The 22,175-nt window shown below is 35.5% G+C and overlaps 1 protein-coding gene across 14 annotated transcripts in view; it reads right to left on the reverse strand.

Moving 5' to 3' along the window:
* The window catches only part of ZNF280D (zinc finger protein 280D), a 293,092-nt gene that overhangs the window by 95,033 nt on the left and 175,884 nt on the right, over positions 1-22,175 (reverse strand). For 4 of the 14 annotated variants that reach the window (XR_012330131.1, XM_073801051.1, XM_073801050.1 and 1 more), the window contains exons 1-2: positions 13,279-13,419; positions 1,632-1,778 (exon numbers count right to left, since the gene is read on the reverse strand). Coding sequence is in view for 12 of the 14 variants with exons in the window: in XM_073801051.1 (XP_073657152.1) it covers positions 1,632-1,778; positions 13,279-13,309 (178 nt within the window). In the remaining 2 variants the exon portion in view is untranslated. Of the gene's footprint in view, positions 1-1,631; positions 1,779-5,080; positions 5,295-13,278; positions 13,420-18,219; positions 18,371-22,175 lie in introns of those variants that run through there. The other 10 variants (XM_033851717.2, XM_033851716.2, XM_019946932.3 and 7 more) reach the window with 8 other exon arrangements.

The raw sequence follows: 22,175 nt of genomic DNA on the forward strand, positions 1-22,175 counted from the left end.
TGGTTAGAAAAAGGTAAAAGCACAAACACCAGACCTCATATAAATTTCCTTTTTTCCCCTCGTAGTAGAAAGGAACCAGCTCCCATAAAATAATTCTATAAAGTAAAGGGCCATATAAAAGTAGGACTGTTTTCTGAAAATGGCAATGCAGTGCTCTATACCTAAGTACTAGAGATGTCTTAAAGGAGAAAAATCTGCTCAAGCAACTTGACCCCATTTTCATTCAGAAATTCAAGATTAAGTATTTACTCAAACCATCAAAGAACTACTGCTAAAGTCCTTTTGGTGTTTGTATTCTACAAAAGTTCGTACCTTCCTTTCTGGCAACTGTATATAAACATTTAGCTCATACTCCATATGTTAAAATATTTTATGGCTTATACATAAACAGCAATAAAATCATTTAAATTGTGCATCTTAAGAGTACACAAAAGAAATTCTTCCTGGTCAATCCCCTTCTGACAGAATTATTTTAAAACTAATATATGTTATTCCAGTTGAATACTGTTAACAGTCATCTACAATCAATATAAATTCAACTTAAATCTTAACTGTCATCTTTTCAATAAGAGAACTTGAGTAACAATTTTGCAATATGGTAATATTCCAGTATAAAATAATCACAGTGGCAAGAAACAGTAATTAAGAGAATATATAATTATGTTCCACTATCATCAAGAAGCATGCCATCACGCCTAGTTCAATTTATAATCGAAGTGGCACTCCACTTAGAACCTCTAGGAGTTATTATCAATCTGCCACAAAAAAATGCTACTGAGAATTCAATTGGTTAAGCTATTCTTCCTCTAATAAAACTGACTAAAAATGCCATTCCAAGTTTAGAGGCAACAGAAGGAAGAGCCAGGCCTTCAGAAAATTTAAAAGTAGTCTCTTAATTACACTTCTACGCACTAACTTGGTAAGAAAACACTAGTATGCTGGTTACATTCTTTCGTAAATTCTCCTGACTTAAACAAGCAAATAAACATGTAAATGCAGTGGGAAGGGATCTATTTTCTCTTTCTCTCCTGAAATTTGTACATTATTTCTCTGTACTTCCATACATTTTTGAGTGGACGTTTTAACAAGTGTCGTTTGTCTTTAACATTGTAACAATGTCAAATCGAGTTACTCTAACTGAAATCATTCACTGCCTATATATTCTGTAGCTATGTATAGATGACACTGCAATGAGGCAGTTGCTTAGATGTAAGAACCCCTACCTGAGACTAACCCAAACTTATTTAGTGTATTCTGACATTTTAAGCAAAATATTCTAAACTCTTCTGTTTCTCAGTTTAAAAGAGGAAAAAAGAAAATGAACAAAAATATAAATAGGTTTACCCGGCTCCACTAAAAATTATGATTTCTAATATGAAAAGACCTCCAGTGTCACCAGCTAATCTTAGTCCGTTTCTTTTTCTCACATCTGATATTTTAACCTCTTACCTCCTTCCTTAAGTCCCCAATCAAAACCCTGACTCTGAAATTCTTACTGACCTCCCACCCAATCTGTCATCCCTAACTCCCTACAGAGGAACAAGAACTTAATACCTATAAAACAGTTCACAAGTTTTTCTATTAGAAACAGTATCTTACAAAACTGGGCTTCACTAAAAGTAAATGCTCACTTGAAATTGCTGGTTTTGAACTTGATATCTCTCCAACAAAGATCGGCTCATCATCATCATCATCATCAACCTCTTTTACTTTCTTCTGCCATGGTTCCAACTCTTCTTCTTCACATTCCATAAAGAGTTCTGCCATTTTTGATTTATCTAATTTTCAAAAGGAGAGAAGCAAACCTTATTTTCAAAAAGAAAAATAAATACATTTTTTGTAATACATAGTATGATATTTAAGATCTACTTTAATAATCCTAATAGCAATTTCTGAATTCATATTTATAGTTAGTACATGGTATCAACAATGAGAAACCCAGAGCTCACTCTCTAAGATATAAACTAGTAAGATTTAGATAAAGAGATGATAGATAGGTAGACAGATAGATAGACAGATGGATGATAGTTGACAGTAGTTCTTTACAGTGGACAGAAAATTTGGAAACAAAGTCAGTTTCAGTCATATGCCTAGAATATGATCATATCTTCAAAAAAAGATTGCACCTAACCATTATCCAAAAAAAAAAAAATGTACTAACAAAAGGCAGATAAACTAAGAATAAGAGGCAACAGGTGGGAGATATGACAGAAAAACTGAATCAAATTCAGGAATGCCAGGTACACAGCAAAGCAGGGATGAGGTGCTAGGCTAAAATAAAAGAACAAAGTGAGGCTTATTCCAATCCGGGAAAATTAGACATTTCCCACCTGAAGAAACAGACCAAAGAACATACAGTAAATATCACCACCCTAGAAGTCCTGACCAAGCACAGACCTCCTAGGAAACATTTCAGTGCCTCAGTAATAGACAACCAATTAGCACCAGAAATTTTCGGAAAACCTCTTGTCTTTCAGACCAAAATCAATAAAACAGATAAAGAGTCCTAAGGAAAAGAGATAATGCAAAAAGCAAGACAAATACTAGAAAAAATATAATTAGCATTTTTAGAGATATGAGACAAAAAAGGATGTTATAAAAAGTAATGTTCAGAAACAAAAATAGAACTAAAAATACGATAGCCAAATTTTTAAATTCAGTTAAAAAAAACAAAATGTCCTCAAAGGTGGAACTACGAGAGAAAAAAAAAATTTATATATACATACATACGTACACACACACAAGTATATATGTAAACAAAACAGAGAACACAAGGTTGTTAGAAAATCAATTTCAAAAGTACAACACTCACCTAATAAAATTTATAGAACGAGAATAGAGAAAAAGCAGGGGGTAGGTTATCAAAGAAATAATGTAAGAAAATTTCCTAGATCAGAAGACAAAAATCTCTTGGTTGAAAGATCCCACTAATACTCAGTACAACAATCAAGAAAAAAGTTATATCAAGACATATAATTACCAAATTTCAGAACAAAAAAGATAAAGAGAATATCCTCAGATCTGTAGGGGTTGGGGGGCAGAAACAGATCATATAGAAAAGATCAAGAGTAATAAGAACAGAAACTAAAAGACAGTAAGGTAATACTTATAAAATTCTTACCAGAATTATTTTTCAATTTAGAATTCAAACTTTTCATCAAGTGTGAGAGTAAGGACCAGCAACATCACACAAGATTTACTTCCCAGGCACCCTTTCTCAGGAAGCTACTATACAATCCACCAAAACATGAGACTCAGTCAAGAAAGAGGAAGACACAGGATGAAGAAAACATGGCATTCACCACAATACAAAGTCCCAGAACAACATAAGTTCAGTAGGCCTAGAGAACAACCAGTCCAGACTAATTCAGGAGAACAGTACCTTCAGGAGCAATGTCTCTAGGAGGCCAAAGAAAAGATGATTAAAGTATAAACTTTTAGACTACCTGACAAGTTTTACAGTATAAAAACCTGAATTGAGAGGCTCTTGAGAGTGTGAGAAGATTTAGCTATAGACTTCAATACAAGTTAGCAAATTAAAAAACATGAAAAGTATTAATTGCTGGGTACACCAGAAGAAAGAAAAAAAATAAAAAGAAATGTATCCTCTCATATGCTATTCTATATATAATGGCATATTAATAGCATATTACCATGCTTGTCAGTGAACAGTATTTATATGGTCACCATAATGAAAATATCAAATACAGATTTGATTTTTTATGTTGGGAGATACTTAGAGGGAAGGAAGGCGTAGCTGTAAGAAAGCATAAATCCTCATGATAAACATCATTAGAAAATGGTTAAAACTGACTATGCAACAGACAGCACACATATATATATATGTGCATAAGCACTCTTCAAGAAACTGAGGTTAAACCCCTTAAAGCCTTTTTAGGTTGTTTGATTTTTTAAAACTATGTATATATATTACTTTAAGCTGAGGTGGAGGAGAAAAAGGAAGAGTAAGAGGAGGGGAGGAAGGAAAAAAGAGAAACAGTACTGAAGGTCTAAACTAAAGTAACAGCAATGGAGACGGATACAAGTGATGCTTAACTAGATATATAAACAGGGCATATATAGCTATATACCATATATATATATATATATATATACATATATATATATGTGTGTATATATATATATATATATATATATATATATATATGAATGGGACAGTGTGTGGGCGCTAATCCACTATGACCAGTTTCCTTAAAGGAAGAGCAGATCAGGGGACTTCCCTGGTGGTCCAGTGTGTAAGACTCTGCGCTCCCAACGCAGGGGGTCCAGGTTTGATCCCTGGTCAGGGAACTAGATCCCACATGTATGCCACAACTAAGAAGTCCATATGCTGCAACTAAGATCCCATGTGCCTCAACTAAGACCTGGCACAGCCAAAATTAATTAATTATTTTTAAAAAAGAAAGAAGAATAGCAGATCAGGACACAGATACACGTATTAAGGAAAGACACCCTGAAGACATAGGAAGCAGATGACCACCTATAAGCCAAGGAGAGAGGCCTGGAACAGATCCTTCCCTCACGACCCTCAAAAGGAACTAACCCTACCAACACCTTGATCTTAGACTTCTAGGCTCCAGAATTGTGAGCAAATAAACTTCTGTCATTTAAGCCATCTAGTCTATGATACTTTGTCATGGCAGCCCTACCAAACTCATGCAGAAGACAAAGATCTTCCTTACTCTTTTTAGCACGGTACTGCCATTGTCAATATATACAGGATATATTGTTGAGAAAAAAATTACTCAAGATACGTAACAGCTTTACAATTTTTTTAGAAATAATTAATTTTTGTCTATGCGTAAAAGAAACATACATGACTATGTATACCAAACTAATAGTAGTAGCAATCACCAGGCACAGAGAGAAATCATTTCATTTCTACTTTACTCATATTTTAATTCACATTATTTGTTTTTATGTGAGCATTTGCTACCTTAACAATTTTAAGTGTTGTTGTTTTTAAGGAAATGTGCCTACCTCTCATCCTTTCTCCTGACGCAAAGTTATTGGTACAAAAGCCACATACACTAGTATCAGTAGTGGCAGCAACACTTACTTTTTGGCTGAAAAGCGTTGTCGCCAATCAAGTTGAAGAGCTGACTTTCTGTAAATTGTCATTTAAGTACTGACACAAGACATCAGTCAATTTTATGAGTCACTTTAAGTAAAGCCAAATATTGAAATGTGAAACTTGGGGTTTAGAAATTCTTGGATCTAATTTTGATCATCATGTGACTCCACACAAGGCAGCAAGTTATCTCTTTTCCTTCCTATAAAATGAAGATACCTAGTATTAAAGTGGATTTCATTAAATTAAATATACACATACTTAACCATTTTTCCTATAAAAAGCTCAATTTTTAAATTTGATAAGTTTAACATAAACATTTAACTCACTCTACATAACTGGTTCTTTCTTGAATGAACCCAAATTTAATAACTGAAATGGTGATTCTATTAAGCTCTTACTATTTGAAGAAGTCTGAAATTATTAAATTACAAATACTTTTTTAAAAGTATCCTTGTGTAAAAATGAATAATCGCCTCATAATGTACTATTTTAATAAATCTGAATTTTTCAGATGCTAAGCGACATTAATCTTTAACTGTTACCTATTCTTCACATTCCATAATACAACATAATCTTAAATAAGTTTTAGTTTATATTTCTCTGGGTTTTTTAATCAATGAAACTTAAAAGGAAAAAATTAATTGGATATAGTACTTCATCATAGATTAATTCATTCAAAAAATAACTATTCAAACTAATCATACTCATTGCTTTCTGTATGTAAGGTAATGTACAAAGTTCTAGGGAAAAAACAAAGATAAATAAGTCACAGTATTTGCCTTCAAAAATTTATAATAAATATGTTTATAATTCAAAACAAATGCTTTTAGAATAAACACATAAAAATTTGAATTGGGGCTTCCCTGGTGGCGCAGGGGTTAAGAATCCTCCTGCCAACGCAGGGGACATGGGTTCGAGCCCTGGTCTGGGAAGATCCCACATACCGCGGAGCAACTAAGCTTGTGCACCACAACTAGTGAAGCCCGCGTGCCTAGAGTCCGTGCTCCGCAACAAGAGAAGCCACCACGAGAAGCCCACGCACAACAAAGAGTAGCCCCCATTTGGTGCCACTACAGAAAGCCTGCACGCAGCAACAAAGACCCAACTTGGCCATAAATAAATAAAATCTATTTTTAAAAAATTGAATTGCCTTATTTAAAACAAGAATTTGCTTTCTGGATTCCCACACATACAATAGCAAAAATTTTTTTAAATATACAAAAATTTTTAAAACTGCTTTACTTATAAAGGAAAAAAGTAAAAAATTAGATGGCAGACACCTAAAATATTAAGATACACAGCTAATACAATCTTCACATTCCTCTTTATTCTCAGGCTGACAAAAGCTAGTTTTCCTGCTTTTTAATTTCCAAGTTATTTGGATTGAATTAGTCCACAGGAAAGAAAAATTATTATTTTAATCTCAGAAGTTATTGCTACAAATGTTTAAATTACTATTACAAGAGACTCTAGTGAATATTGTGTTCAACTAAATTCACCAAGTTATGAGGTCTCTTTAACTCAATAATTTGAATAGTTGTAGCTTGCCCCTAAACTAACATCAGCAGTACCTAAGCAGATACATGACAATTCTTGCTCAACATTAAGGACCTCCTAGTACCAAGAATACAGAATATTCTCTAAGAGCCTTAATTACACAGCTTATGAGACTCACATATAACATTTTTGTTAAGTGATCATATAAATATCATTTAGCAAAACTTTAAAATTAGTACTCAATTTACAAATATTCAATTAATAAATGACCTGTCCATATGAACAAGATATCCGCTGCCTATGACTATAAAGATGACTTTAAGATAACCTACTTCAGAAGCCTGAGGATCATAGTAGCTACTTAGGAACCTCAACTGACACACTAGCAAACACACTAAAAAGCTGGCAATTAGAACTGTAATTCAGCCAAAAGCTGCACTGTGTAACACAGTAGCCACTAGCCACAGGTGACTATTTAAGTTTAATTAAAACTAAATAAAATTTAAAACTCAGTTCCTCAGTTTCCCTAACCACATTGCAAATGTTCAAAGTCACATGTGGCTGGTGGCTACTGCATTTGACAGTGCAGCTACAGAACATTTCTACTGGACAATGCTGGTCTAAAGAGTCATTGCCTTATTTCATTCTGGTTAATAAACAAACACTTTAATGGATTCCTTTGGCATGTCAGCCACTGGAACACGCCAAAACTATCACGGTTAAAATCTCTCAAGTCACCACTTCAGAATTTTAGTGGTAAGGCATGGAATTCAGCTGCCAGCGCAGTGAAATATCCAACAAAGGTATGCAGTGGGGATCTCAAAGCTCCAAAAGGTTTCAACAGCTTCTGCAGCTCAGAGGTGGCTCCAAAACAGCCAGAAGAAGAGAATACACTACACTTCAGCTACTGACTCAGGTAGAAATTATATGACCATGTTTAATATGATTGTTTCTAAATGAATTCCAAGTAAATGACTTACAAGACTTTTTTATATTATAACTCATTGACTTTTGGAGACTGCTCACATAAAAAATTATAATTTCTACTTTATTATTTTTTGTTTCAGATTTTATATATCTAAAATTAAACTATATCTTAAGGATTTTTTCCTACAAAAAATTTAAGTCAAAGGAAATGTGGGGTCTAAATTTTAAACGGTTTGAAAATTTTACTTTTAGCCATTGATAGATACCACCTGATGCAATGTCACTGTGTTAAATAATAAAAGTAATGCATTTAGTCCTATACACTCTCTGGTAAGGGGGAAATTAAGCCATTCCACAATCCACAGCTGTGGAGTCTACACATAAAAAGAGTACTAGGCTAGAAGCCAGAAGAAGCAAGTCATAGCCCCAGCACTGGCACAACTTTCAGTCAAGTTACCTTACAATTCTGGGTCTCAGCTCTTAGTTCAGTTGTATTATCTCTAAGGTTTAATTCAGCTTTTTATACTTTAATGTATACTTTAAACATTTATTAACCATAAACAGTAAAATTTGGTGAAGAATAATAGGTTCAAACTCTGACTCAACTACTTATTAACTGTATGACCTTGGCCAAGTTAGTTAATCTCTGTGCTTTGCCTACACACACACACACACACACACACACACACGTATATATGCATATATATGCATATATATATATAAAACTTAATTCACAGAGTTATAATGGAGATTAAATGATAATATACATAAAGCACATAGCTCAATGCCTGGCACACAGAAATCACTGAATAAATCTTAACCACTTTTAACTCTGGGCTAAATCCCATTTTAAAGAACTCTAAAAACAGATCACAATTTCATTATTATACTGGAATTTATAAGCTAGCTATCAGCTGAGCATTTAGAAATCATTTTGTCTTACAGGATCTTCATTACAGTAGATCCCTCATAATAAAAGTTTAGCTTTATAAATAAACCTTCTGGAATGTGGCTGTCTAATCTATCCTGCGATATTTTCATCTTTTAAAAAAGCATTTATAAACTAGTTAAAACACTCAGTAACATATAAAATGTTAAACCCTCATATGCACATAACACACACCTATAATTTATCAACACTTAAATTATACACTCTACTAATCTTATAGAATAAAATAAGTATCTAATTCAAAATTACCAACATATAAAAATTAACACTTGGATAAAGTGTCTTATACCATTTCCATTTTTAAAAAAGCACTTTCATTATATATGCATCCCCATAATTTAATTCTAAAAAAATCATTTTTAAAAATGAGTAGGTGGTAAATAGAATACAAAAGTGAATGTGAAGAATAAGGTAAATGGTTAAGTTCTCCATCTAACCAGACCCCAAAAGTTAGAGTTATTCGAAAAAATAATCCAAGAAATCACATTATGAAGTTAATCTTTGTTTTTTTTTTCATCATAAAAAATGACGTTGGGGCTTCCCTGGTGGCGCAGTGGTTGAGAGTCTGCCTACCGATGCAGGGGACGCGGGTTCATGCCCCGGTCCGGGAAGACCCCACATGCCGCGGAGCGGCTGGGCCCGTGAGCCATGGCCGCTGAGCCTACGCGTCCGGAGCCTGTGCTCCGCAACAGGAGAGGCCACAACAATGAGAGGCCCGCGTAACGCAAAAAAAAAAAAAAAAAAATTATGTTTTAATTGGGGGTTACATTACTAACCAAGAAGTTGGCAACAACAAAACCAGATATGATTAACTTAACATAAAAGGGAAAATGTGAGAGGACGTCCCTTGCGGTCCAGTGGTTAAGACTTCGCCTTCCAATGCAGGGGGTGTGGGTTCAACCCCTGGTCGGGGAGCTAAGATCCCACATGTCTTGGGGCCAAAAAAACCAAAAACATAAAACAAAAGAAGTATTGTAACAAATTCAATAAATATTTTTAAAAATGGTCCACATCAAAAAAAAAAGGGAAAATGTGAAACAGAAATTAATATAATCATTTCAAACGGTGAAAATTTATATTCAAAATAACACATAAAAATAAAGTTCAACTAACATAAATTTAGTCTAAGATTAACATGCTAGCTATAAGAAACATTAAACCTTTAACAATTTTGTTTATATACTTAGAAGAGTTCTTCAGAGGAATGATTTGGATGACACAGGGTCATGGAACATTGTTCAAAAAAGTCTGATTTATCACTTTTCTCCCCTCACAAATTTCACAAGAAATCAGGCATTCAAATCATCCCACTGACTTAAAGCTTTGGTTTATGTTCTATTTCATTTTATAAATAATTCTTTAGTCTTTGTCATTAACGTCATGCTGAAATGGAGGTCTATAATTTTAGAATTCTAATCCCAAATGAATAGAGCTCTAAGGATTCGAAGTGGGTTCTTAACTATGAGTAACAATCTAATATTTCCAACCCTGGTTTTATGATCTCTCAAGAATTTCCACTATCTCAAGGAGATACTAAAAATTAATTTTAATTTAATGTTCATTATCTTAAAAGCATACGGTCTTTTGAAGAAGAAGACTCATGTTTAAAATTCCAGTTTTTTATCACTTAGTATCCATCACCTACTGATTCCATCGTGGAAATTAATTTTAACAGGATTAGAAAAGCAGAGAATGATCACGTCTACTTTGACATTCTAAGACAAGTCACGCAAATAGAAACCTTAAATCATAAGATAAACCTGTATATAATTGAAAGAGAGACCCACAGAAATTTGATTTCATAAAATTCAGGTATTTAAATTTGAAATTTTATAAATAACTTATAATTTTTATTTAAAAACATTAAGTAGATGAAATTTTAAATCAGTATTTCCTCCTTTTATGGCTTTTGTTTTATTGTTAGAAAACTAAACATCTATCTTTTTCAGAATCAGTCTAGTTGTTACTGTTAAAAACCACAGACTTATTCTTGAAAATTGCACATTCTAACCACACAAAATGTACAACTAAAAACATCTGATCACTAGCAGCTAAAATACTGCAGACAAAATACTGGGGAATTACAGAAACTCTAGAAGATATTTCATCAAATCTCACCCAATTTCTGAAAGACTCTAATTTTTATTTGAAGTAGAACATTGCCTTCTGGAAATGGTCACTTCAAGAAAGGGAGAAAACGACCTTCAAAAGGGAGAGTATGGATATTACATAGTTTTATTTTTAAAATAAACCAAAAATTTCAAATGTCATTTTAAAAAAAGATGATTGGACTTCCCTGGTGGCGCAGTGGTTGAGAGTCCGCCTGCCGATGCAGGGGACATGGGTTCGTGCCCCGGTCCGGGAAGATCCCACATGCCGCGGAGCGGCTAGGCCCATGAGCCATGGCCGCTAAGCCTGCGCGTCCGGAGCCTGTGCTCCGCAACGGGAGAGGCCACAACAGTGAAAGGGCCGCGTACGGCAAAATAAAAAAAAAAAAAGATTCATTCAGGAATCTTAAGAGAAAGACGCAAACAGAGAAGGGGAAGGGTTGGGAGTCAGCCTTGAAAGAAGTGGCCTACAATGAGATCAGAACAAGGATAGGGAAAATCCAGGTCTTGAAAGAGGCTGCCCTAGCTACTTCCAAGAATAAGGCTTAAAAAGCAATTAGGCCAGCTTCTCCTGTCCACCTCCTAATTTACAGAAAAAACTTCATTCTCTGAAGGTAGGTAATCAAAGAATTAACACTTTAATTCTCTGAAATTAGAAGAAATCCAGAATTCCTTAAAGCCTATAGGAGATCAACATATGCCACTTCAGCAATTAAGAAGCAGGAAACACAGAAAGAGCTCTCTGCCCTCCTCCTATCTGTCTAAAAGCAGGACATACATTTCCCATTGTGAAGGTCTTCCCCTTTCCCTCTCCCATTCCAGGAGGAGGAAAAACTACCATTATCACTGGAGACAGAAAGTCGGCATCGAGATGGGGCTGCACAAACAAACCTTACTAAAATAGCCCTAATCTTCCATTAGTTTCCCCCATATGTGTACATTCCCTCAATTTACCACTCCTAGAAGCCCAAACCTCTTTTCCTTTGACCTGCCACTCTCCCGAAATTTACCATCTTTTAAAAAAATGGTATATAAGCCCCCATGTCTAACCACCTCATTAGTCTTCGTTTTTTTCGATGAACACCTCCATTAACGTAAAAGTTAAATTAACATCAAATAAAATTTGTACACCTTTTCTCCTATTAATCTGTCTTTCATCAACTTAATTTGCAGATCCCAGGCACTTAACCTAAGAGGATAAAGGAAAAGGGTTCTTTTACCTCCACTACAAGTGAAAACCAATTCTCCAAGTTAGTGAGCTCAGATTTTCGAAAAACAATAAAAATACTTCATAATACAAATAATTAAAAGTTTAAAAAAATAATACACTTAACCATTTTCTATCTAACGCAAGGCACAATCCTCAAAGAAAAAAGTCCCTACCTCAAGAAACTATCTGGTAGGGGGATTATGATAAATATATAAATATCATACGAAACAGGGCATGGTAGCTGCAATAATAAAAATTGGAACGTCCAATGACAGATGAATGGATAAAGATGTGATACATATATACAATGGAATATTACTCAGCCATAAAAAGGAAAGAAACTAGGTCATTTGTAGAGATGTGGATGGTCTGTCATACAGAGTGAAGTAAGTCAGAAAGAGAAAAACAAATATTGTACATTAATGCATATAGGTGGAATCTAGAAAAATGGTACAGATGAACCTATTTCCAGGGCAGGGATAGAGACGCAGATGTAGAGAATGGACATGTGGACACAGGGGGGAAGCGGAGGGATAAATTGGGAGATTAGGATTGACATATATACACTACCATGTATAAAACAGATAGCTAGTGGGAACCTGCCATATAGCAGAGGGAGCTCAGCTCGGTGCTCTGTGATGACCTGGATGGGTGGGATGGCGTGGGGAGGGATGTCCAAGAGGGAGGGGATATATGTATACATATAGCTGATTCACTTCGTTGTACAGCAGAAACTAACACAACATTGTAAAGCAATTATACTCCAAAAAAGATAACAAAAATAAAAATTGGAAATGCTATAGCAGAGGTTCATGACAAGGTGCTGAGGAAACCACAGAAATAAGAACTGTGCAAAATTCTGTGCACACATACATTTTCTGGGGCATCAAACTGTTATAAGGTTTATGAACCAAAAAGGCTAAGAATCTCTAGGTCAGGGGTTGAAAAAAAGTAATCACATCTAGCTGGAGGATTTGGAAATGCCCCACCATGGGAGAAACATACCCCTTAATCTCTAAAGGAAGGATGTTTTCATTAGTGTTTTTTTTAAAGTAAAAATACTCATTAAATGGGGACTCAAACATACAGAAGTGTGTAGAGTAAAAAGTATGAATCCTTATTCCTTCCCCTGCCCTACCCCCAGTCCCACACATCAGAGTTTGCTATGTGATGCAGTGGATAATAATACTGATTGAAGATACAGATACGGTTATGGTTCAGGAATAAGAAAGGCATTCCAATGTCTTATATATCTTAACAAAGGGCAATATTCACAGCAATAATTTGGATAAAGACCATACTGTGTACAGATTACATTTATAGATGAGTAAATAGTATAATGCATGTTAAATAACAAAAGAGACTTTCAAAAGATCTCAACAAAGTAGGATGAATGGTAAAATCTAGCATAAAATTAGTTTTGTATTTGCTCAAAAACCAAAATTTACAAAAAATATAAATTGAAGATATACTATTTATCAGTTTTAGTTACCAGAGAGGCAGTAAGTCCAAAGTTCATTCATTTAAAAAGTACATCTAGGGACTTCCCTGGCAGTCCAGTGGTTAAGACTTCGCCTTGCAATGCAGGGGGTGAGGGTTCAATCCCTGGTCAGGGAGCTAGGATCTCACATGCCTCAGGGCCAAAAAACCAAAACAAAAAACAGAAGCAATATCATAACAAATTCAATAAAGACTTTAAAAGTGGTTCACATCCAAAAATAAAAAGTACATAAACATGCACTATGTGCCAGACATCGTGCCAGGCAGGAATACAATGACGGTCAAAAATTAAGACACAGGTCTTGCACTCATGAACCTTACAGTCTAGAGACAGAGACAAACACTCATACAAACAGATTAAACTGACAATATGTGCTATGAAGGCTATGGACAAGGAATTTTAAAACTCAGAGTAAGGAAGTTAGGTCTAGTTAGCATAATCAAAACTGGGTCCCCTAAGGAAGCAATGATTAATTGTTATTTGAAGAATGAGTTAGAGTTAACTAGGCAAACAGGAGAGGGAAGAAAGCATTCCATGCAAAAGCAACAGCATGTGCAAAAGATCCATGGCACAGCAAATATAAGAAACTGAAAAGAAACCAGTGTGACTGGAAAAGAGAGCAAGATGGTATACAATGGGAGGTAAGATAGGAGTCAAACAATGCTGCACTTTGAAGACCATGTTAAGGAATTCTGTCCTTACCCGAAGAGCAACTGGAAAGCCACTGAGGGGATTTTAAGCAGGAACTGATACAATCAGACTTGTGATACAGTGTCAAAATAGAAGAATTTGAGTCTAAAGTCAAAGAGATGATGGTTTTATTCTATTCTGTCGGATTCAATCCCCACTTGAAATACTGTGTATTGGCTATGACTCCTTCAACTTTTAAGTAACAGAAAGAAAACCCAACTTAAACTGGCTTATGCAAAAGAGAATTTATTGGCTCATTTACAGCATTTGCTGTAGGCACATTTTAAACAATGATACGTAAACCTGGTTTTTCTCTCTCCATCCCTAGGCTTCACTTCCTCTATTCTGATTCTATCCTCAGAAAGGGTCCTCCCATTGTGAATGACTACAGTAGCTCAACTTAACACCTTCCAACATTCAAGACCAGGACAATGATAAAAGGACCAGCTCTGATTGGAGTTGACTGGCTTGGCTAAAGTCATATGCCCTTCCCTAAACCAATCACTATTGATCCTCCTGGTACCAGAGACCCAAAAGGGGCGGGGGAGGGGGGAGGCGGGTACAACACACCACCCACAAGATAAATACTGGAGGAGGGGATGGTTCCCCACAGGAAAATCAAGATCAAGACATATGTTACCAAGGTAAGGGAGGTAAGGGTGAATGGATGTTGGGTAGTAAAAACAACAGATGCCCACTACAAAGAATTAAAATTAAAGCTTTGTCTAGGTCAAAGGACTAATATATCTAACCTAGGAAAAACATGAGACCGTGAGGCAGGGGTGGTAGAAGTGAAAGCTGTTTACAGATATTTTAAAGTTTGTCATAAGAAAAAAGGCAAGAGGGTGACTCGTTCCTTGTGGCTCAAGTGATAATAACGATAACAACACTGCTAATATTTACTTGTTTTGAGTAAACTAGAGAATTTCATTCCTAGTTTGAGCTTCAATACAACTACTTAATTCATTACATACTATTATAAGTTATAATAAGTTATTATTTATAATGACAATTATTACCATTTGCTAATTAATTAAATACATGCATCCAATGCATTTCATCCAATCCCAAAAAAATTCTATGAGGCAGACACCATTAGTGTCCCTGCTTTACAGCTGTGGAAATTGAATTATAGAGATTAAGCACCTTACCCAAAGTAACAAAACTAAGTGGTAGAACAAGGATTCAAACCCAGGCACTTTGAAGGCCAGAGATTTCAGCCACATATTATTTGCCTCCACCAGGAACAAGACCAAAATAACAGGGAGGCAGATTTCATATAAGAACAAAACAATCAGCAGTTAAAATATCAGGAAATGAGATAAACTTGAGATGTGACAGATCACCAAAGAAAAATATGAAAAATTCAAACATTATGCAATTGAAAATGGTCACTTTCAAGATCCCCAAGGATCCTTCCAACCCTAATATTGTAAACATATTCATCTAGTATTTGTAAATTTTTTGCCTAGACTGAAAGAAAAGGGGGATTTGTCATATTTCAGTAAAAAAACTGCCCTAATTGAAAATGCTGAATTATGAAAGTTCATTTTGGAATTAGAAATTAAGAATTTTAGTAATCTACCTACTGTACCCAAAGATTTTCTAGAAACTCTCAAGTACAACGTAAAGAATGAAACAACACTCAGAATGAAATTCTTGAGTTTATTCGAAGCAAGTAAATTCCTGAAAAAAAAAAAAATAACAGTTGATATTTTTTTTTTTTTGGCCACCCACGTGGCATGCAGGATCCCAGTTCTCCCTGACCAGGGACTGAACCTAGGCCCCCCCACAGTGGAAGCGTGGAGTCCTAACCACTGAATCGCCAGGGAAATCCCCAATAATTTTAAATAAACAATATAAATTGCATTTTAATAAGTAAGCCTGTTTGATGGCTTAACTCAGAACTCCCAACAATATCAAGATCTATTTAACAGATACTGATTCAGAGCAAACATCTCAAGTATCAAATCATCATGACAAACCAACTTTTTAGAATTTTAAAATTTCTGTTAACACAAAAAATGTTAATATAATATTAATAAGTAGAAAGCCTGTGCTTGAGCAGACTACTTAAATCTACAAAGCAATCCAAATCAGCACAATCATTAAAAGTTCCTATGTACTGATAAAAGCAACCCTTCTTTACAACAAGGTATGGGGAATCTCTCTTTGCACCATCTCCACTTGGTCCAAGTATTCTAAAACCTCCTGCTGATCCTGATCCAGGCTACAGCAGTTACCACCACCCACTCTGTCAGTCAAAACTGAGCTGAGCACAGCAGGACAGCTACATTTTCTACCACACAGTATTCTGCTGAAGGTATCCATCTTAAGATCCCAATAATCTTTCCAACAGCCAAATCAAATAACCCTTTCTTCCATTTTCATTTTCCTTATCTTGCATCAATTTTAACCCAATTTCTTTTTTTTTTTTAAACCTTTTATTTATTTATGAGGGTATTTATTTTTGGCCATGTCACACAGCATGCAGGATCTTAGTTCCCCGATCAGGGATCGAACCCACGCCCCCTGCAGTGGAAGCACAGTCTTAACCACTGACCCCCAGGGAAGTCCTAACCCAATTTCTTGAGACATGCTCCTCAGTAATTTTCTCTATGCCAATAGACTGGTTCTCTATCCATCTCCTCCTTTTTAACTCTTTACAGATTCTTCATATTCCCTTCCTTCTTAAACAATGTAAAGTCAGGTTCTATAAAGTTTAGACCTTAGCCCTACACAAATTGTTTCCTAAAAGACAAATCTAATAAACTTCATAGTCTTAGCTATCAGTTCTCAATAGCAGCCTATAAAATCATCAAATATTAACTTCCAACCCTAACTTCTTAACTATGTTTCAGTCCTTCATCTCTTAACTGCTGAAAACTGCTATATGGATATTTAAGCTCACCTCAAATTCAATATTTCCAAAACTGAACATTAACTTTCCCTCAAAAATTAGTTCTACAGCATTATTCATAATAGCCAAAAAGTAGAAACAAGCTAAATGTTTATCAACTGACTGATGAATGGATAGACAAAATGTGATACATCCATACAAGAGAATTAAAAAAAGATGAGGTACTGATATAGGTGACAACATGATGAACCTTGAAAACATTATGCAAAGTGAAAGAAGTCAGTCATGTTATGCTTCCATTTATATAAAATGCGCAGAATAAGCAAATCCATAGAGCAGAAAGCAGATCAGTGGTTGCCAGGAGCTGGGGGAGAGGGAAGAAGCGGGGAGAGACTGCTTAATGGGTAAGGGTTTGAGAAACTGAGAATATTCTGGGATTAGATAGCACTGATGATTGCACAACATTGTGAATATACTAAATGCCACTGAATTGTACACTTTAGTCAAGAATGGTAAATTTTATGTTAGATTAATCTTACTCCGATTTTTAACAATTCTACTTTTGCCTTTCTCTTTTTCCTCAAATGAAACTGTCACCCTTTTGCAGTTTTTTTTCAATGTTTCCCTCTTTCATTCATCCTATCAATTCCCCAGTCCTACAGTCTTCTCTCAAAATATTTCCCACAACCAACCTTGCCTTTCCATTCATAAGTACTTGTTCAGGCCCTTAGAACCTCACACCTATAGCATCAGATTTACTTTATAAGATTCACTTTATACTGTCTCTCAGCATCCAGATCTGCTTTCATCCATTCAATACAGAAGCACCAAATTAACAATTTCCTAAAATAATGCTTTTATTGTGTCACTTATCAATTCCAAACTCTTCAATAACTCTCCACCAATGCATGCAGAGCTTGGTTATACTAGTACCAGAAGCTTCCAGAATGCAGTGAGGCAGAGAATAGACCAAATGCTCTAGGAGCTGGCACTTCCACCAGAGGCTGTGCTGCCAGGCCTGCACTGTCTAACCCAAAGAGAAGAGAACACAATTCTGAGCTAGAAACGCTGAAGGTGAAGTGAGGGAAGACCACGGTATCACACCTTACAAAATGAATATGCAGTGTCTGGCACCCAGTATTACAATGAATGAAATGAACTTTTTCTGAAACTCAATTTCCTCATCTATAAAGGATAATACCACCCATCTCCAAATACTATTTATTTTGAGGAAGAAATATAACCATGAAATACTTTATAGTCACTAAAACACTACAATAAAAGAAATGAAAAATTAGAAAGATATCTTGTGTTATAACTTCTCAAAAAAACACAAATACTAACAATGTAGTGTCAAAAGTAGTGTCAATTTTCTTATTTACCTTTTGCTATTCAATACAGTTGGGAGATATATTATTTATTTTTCCTCATGGAATTTAACAAAGCCACTTCCATGGTGCATTTTGTTCCATGAGGACCTTTCTATCAGCAGTCAGCAATCCTGTATAGTTCAAAGTCAGATAATCTTAAACCCTGAATAGGAAAAGCAAAATGAGTGAGTAAACAAAGGCGATAGGGATTAGGATATACCTAAAATCCCCAGACCTCTCCCAAACCCTCCAAGTTTTGCTTCTCAAACGTGCCAAAGGTTAAGAACAAATACCCACAAAATAAGGAACACATGGGTAGAGCCTAGAAGCAAGGAGCAAATTATTTCATAGACTAATGATCTTTGCTTTGGTTAATATCCCTCAACTGAAAGGCATTCAGGCAGCTGTCATGCTGAAGAAATCAAACCTGGCAAAAAAGAGTGTAGTTGATTAACTTCTAAGGATGAAGCCTACAAACCCAACCTGAGAAATTTAAGAAATATATATTAATTTACTTAAAAGTGACTATAACAAACCCATTGCATATTAACACAAATACTTTTATAAAAAATAGCTGTATTTTCCAAAACAAAAATTTAGAGTGGCATTGTTTTCCATTTTTACAATCTCATTAATTTTAATATCTGTGTTCATAAAGACAGCTGGATTCTCTTATCTGCTTCTGTATTCAATCTGTTACACCATCTTGTTTTGTTGAAGTGAGGAAAATCCAGCTTCATAAGATACGTACGTGGTAAAGGGAGAGCCTTGTAGAACCCTTACTCCATTAGAGATGGAGTGCAAAAGGGTGAAAAAAACCTATCATAGTAGTAGGAGGAAAGCAGTGCTGGAAAGCAGTGGAACTCTGCACCTTACCGTCCAAACTAACCATTAACCTTCAGCACACTATCAGAGTCCATAGGTTCAGTTTTTAATTTTCTTTCCTTAGCAGTTCTAGTTTTAAAAATTGACATTTTATGACTTTGTTTCCTAGAGATCTTCAAACAACAAAGGGAAAAGTAACTTATTACTTTAAAATAGAATAAAAATCATTCTATCTTACAATTACTAGGTGAGCCCATAGACTCCTTTTATAAATCTAAGATACATTATGGGATATTAGTGATTTTATTCTTCCTACACCTCAAAATATTTTGCTAATTCCATCATCCTAGGTGTTATTTCACCACTGAGCATCAATTTTTCCCAACTATGCTTTAAAAAAACTAAAATAATAAGAAAACAGAAGAACGTTTTAATTGCCTAGAAGGATAACGCGAGAGTGAAATAAATCATCACTAATACATTATCCTTCACCTTTCTTTTCTTGAGTTTTCCTATTGTTTTGCACAAAATACTGCATCAGCTTCCCAAAAGGTATAGAAGACTCAAGGCATTATCTTTGTAGTCTGTGTCAGGAAGTAAAAACTTTACTTCTACCCTTTTAGGTTGCAGTATCTGGGGCCTGTGAATTAAATTAACAACAGACAAATCAACAGGAGAAAAAGCACATAATTTTTATTAATATTTACATACACTGGAGTTCACAGAAAAGAAGTAAAACTCAAAGAAGCAGTTAGACTCAGGGTGTATATACCATTTTAACAAAGGAAAGGGAATTGGGGCTTTGAGAGACAATAAATCCTGGGGAAGAAACTAGGAAATGCGTGGCAGAACTAATGGAAGATAAGTGTTATTTTAGTTGGGTCTGTTTATGCAAACTCATCTATCAACTCTCCATCTTAGGTGATAAGAGTCACTCTTCCTTTCCTGGTGCAGTAAGGTAAGAACCTTCACAAAAAGAAATGTATGCCCTGCTTTTAGGCAGTTAATTTTGGGCGGGGCGGGGGGGGGGATGGGAAGAGGGCTCTTCCTGCATCTGTTGGTTCTCAATTGCCTTCTGCTCAAAATAATCCTTATGTCAAAGTGGCATATTTTAGGGTGGCAGACCCTTTCATCTGCTTTAGTTTTCACTGACTACTGTTATGAACTCAGAACTTTTTATTTTCTGTTAATAATGAACAGAAGAAAACTAACAGAGGAGACATTTCAGAATTATTAGATGAAACTAAAGATAAATGCAAAGGTAGATAGCAAGCACTTCAGACTGTAATAATGACAGTGAACTTTGGGAAATCTCAGACTAAGTGTAATTAGACTAAGTCCCTAGATAGATTTTCTCAAACTCAACAATCAACGAGTGAACAATATATTTCTAAAAACTAAAAGGAAATACAGTATTCTCATTCAGCAGGAAGAACTTCATCATGCCATGTTTTTACAAAAATGCAGGACCATGCTATTTTGCTAAAAGGAGGTCCTGCATTTGCTAAATGCAGGACCATGCTATCTTGACAGTATTCTTTCATCCTTCACGTCTGTGGGCTAAAATTTAACTTGATACAGTTCATAAGTGGAGAAGTGTTGAATGCAGGTGTATACAATGGTGACTAGAAGGAAATAGATGATGCAGAAATTTTAATTCATTGGATTGATTATTCTAATTGGTGTCTAGAAATCTAAAACTGAAAATACCTTGTAATTATAAAGCAAAGATGGCCATCTTCCTTTCAACAAAAATTTAAACCATACAAGTTTTCAAAAAATCCTTCAAATGTTGCATCTAATGATGCACACTGCAAAAAGAAGATCCAGAAGGAATGATAAGCAAGAACCTACTGGGGAAGTATCTGAAATCTCAAATCACTATGTTCCAGGATCACGTATGACAGTTGATGAGTTACTCACATGCAGACAATGTTGCCCATTTCAGGCAAGCTTCAATCCTGAAAAATATAGACTAAAAATCTGGGCAACATGTGACAGTGTAACACTGTAAGCTTGAAAAATGCATATCTACACGGTGATTCATAAAAGGGGTGAGAGCAGAACCAAGATTATTACAAGAATTGACAAAAGAATTTGAAAATTCTGTCAGAAATACAACTTGTGACAAATTTTTATAAGTTTAGAATTGGCTTAGTATTATCTAGTGAGAGATTTTCCTCAGTTGGCAATATCAGGAAGAACAAGGTTGAACTTCTGTGAATTTTCACAAAGGGAAAGGAAGAGAAGTCAACTGCACATAATCTGGTTTTCAAAGATATTTGATGATTCTTACTGTCCTAAGAAAAACTAGTACTCTTCTCAGCTCAATGCATTCTCAAGCATCAGTTAGTTGGGTTTTTTTGTTTGTTTTTTTCAGTACGCGGGCCTCTCACTGTCGTGGCCTCTCCCGTTGCGGAGCACAGGCTCCGGACACGCAGGCTCAGCGGCCACGGCTCCCGGGTCCAGCCGCTCCGCGGCATGTGGGATCCTCCCGGACCGGGGCATGAACCCGTGTCCCCTGCATCGGCAGGCAGACTCTCAACCACTGCGCCACCAGGGAAGCCCATCAGTTTTTAAAAATCCTGCATAAGTTAACCTGGAGAGAGTTGTATTGTATAAAAAGACTAAAGGAGGGCTAGACACTGATTATGAAAGCTAGAACCTATCCAGTTGATTGCTGAACAACACAGGGGTTAGGAGCACCAAGCCCCGTGCAGTTGAAAATCAGTGTGTAATAGTTGGCCCCTCTGTATGCATGGTTCGGCATCCATGGATTCAACCCAACTGCTGATCGTATAGTACTGTAGCACTTTTATTGAAAAAGAAAATCCACGTGGACCTGCACAGTTCAAAATCATGTTGTTCAAGGGTCAACTGTACTTGCAAAATAATGACTTGAAGATGATGGCCTATGACTGATATTATGATCACTGTATGGGGAAAGTTTCAATTACAAAACTGTAAGTTACCAAGAAGAACATTCCTCATGCAACTAGGAAAAGCACTTGCAGAAACTATAAGAGAATTCTGTCTTACCCTCTAGCTACAATATTCTTGTGCACAAGTGTAAGAGAGAAGAATAAAGGAAGATGCTCTTTGTGAGGGTAAAAAACTAAAAAAAAAAACCAAAAAATTGTGGG

Source organism: Tursiops truncatus, chromosome 2 (genome assembly GCF_011762595.2).
Source record: "Tursiops truncatus isolate mTurTru1 chromosome 2, mTurTru1.mat.Y, whole genome shotgun sequence".
NCBI lineage: Eukaryota > Metazoa > Chordata > Mammalia > Artiodactyla > Delphinidae > Tursiops > Tursiops truncatus.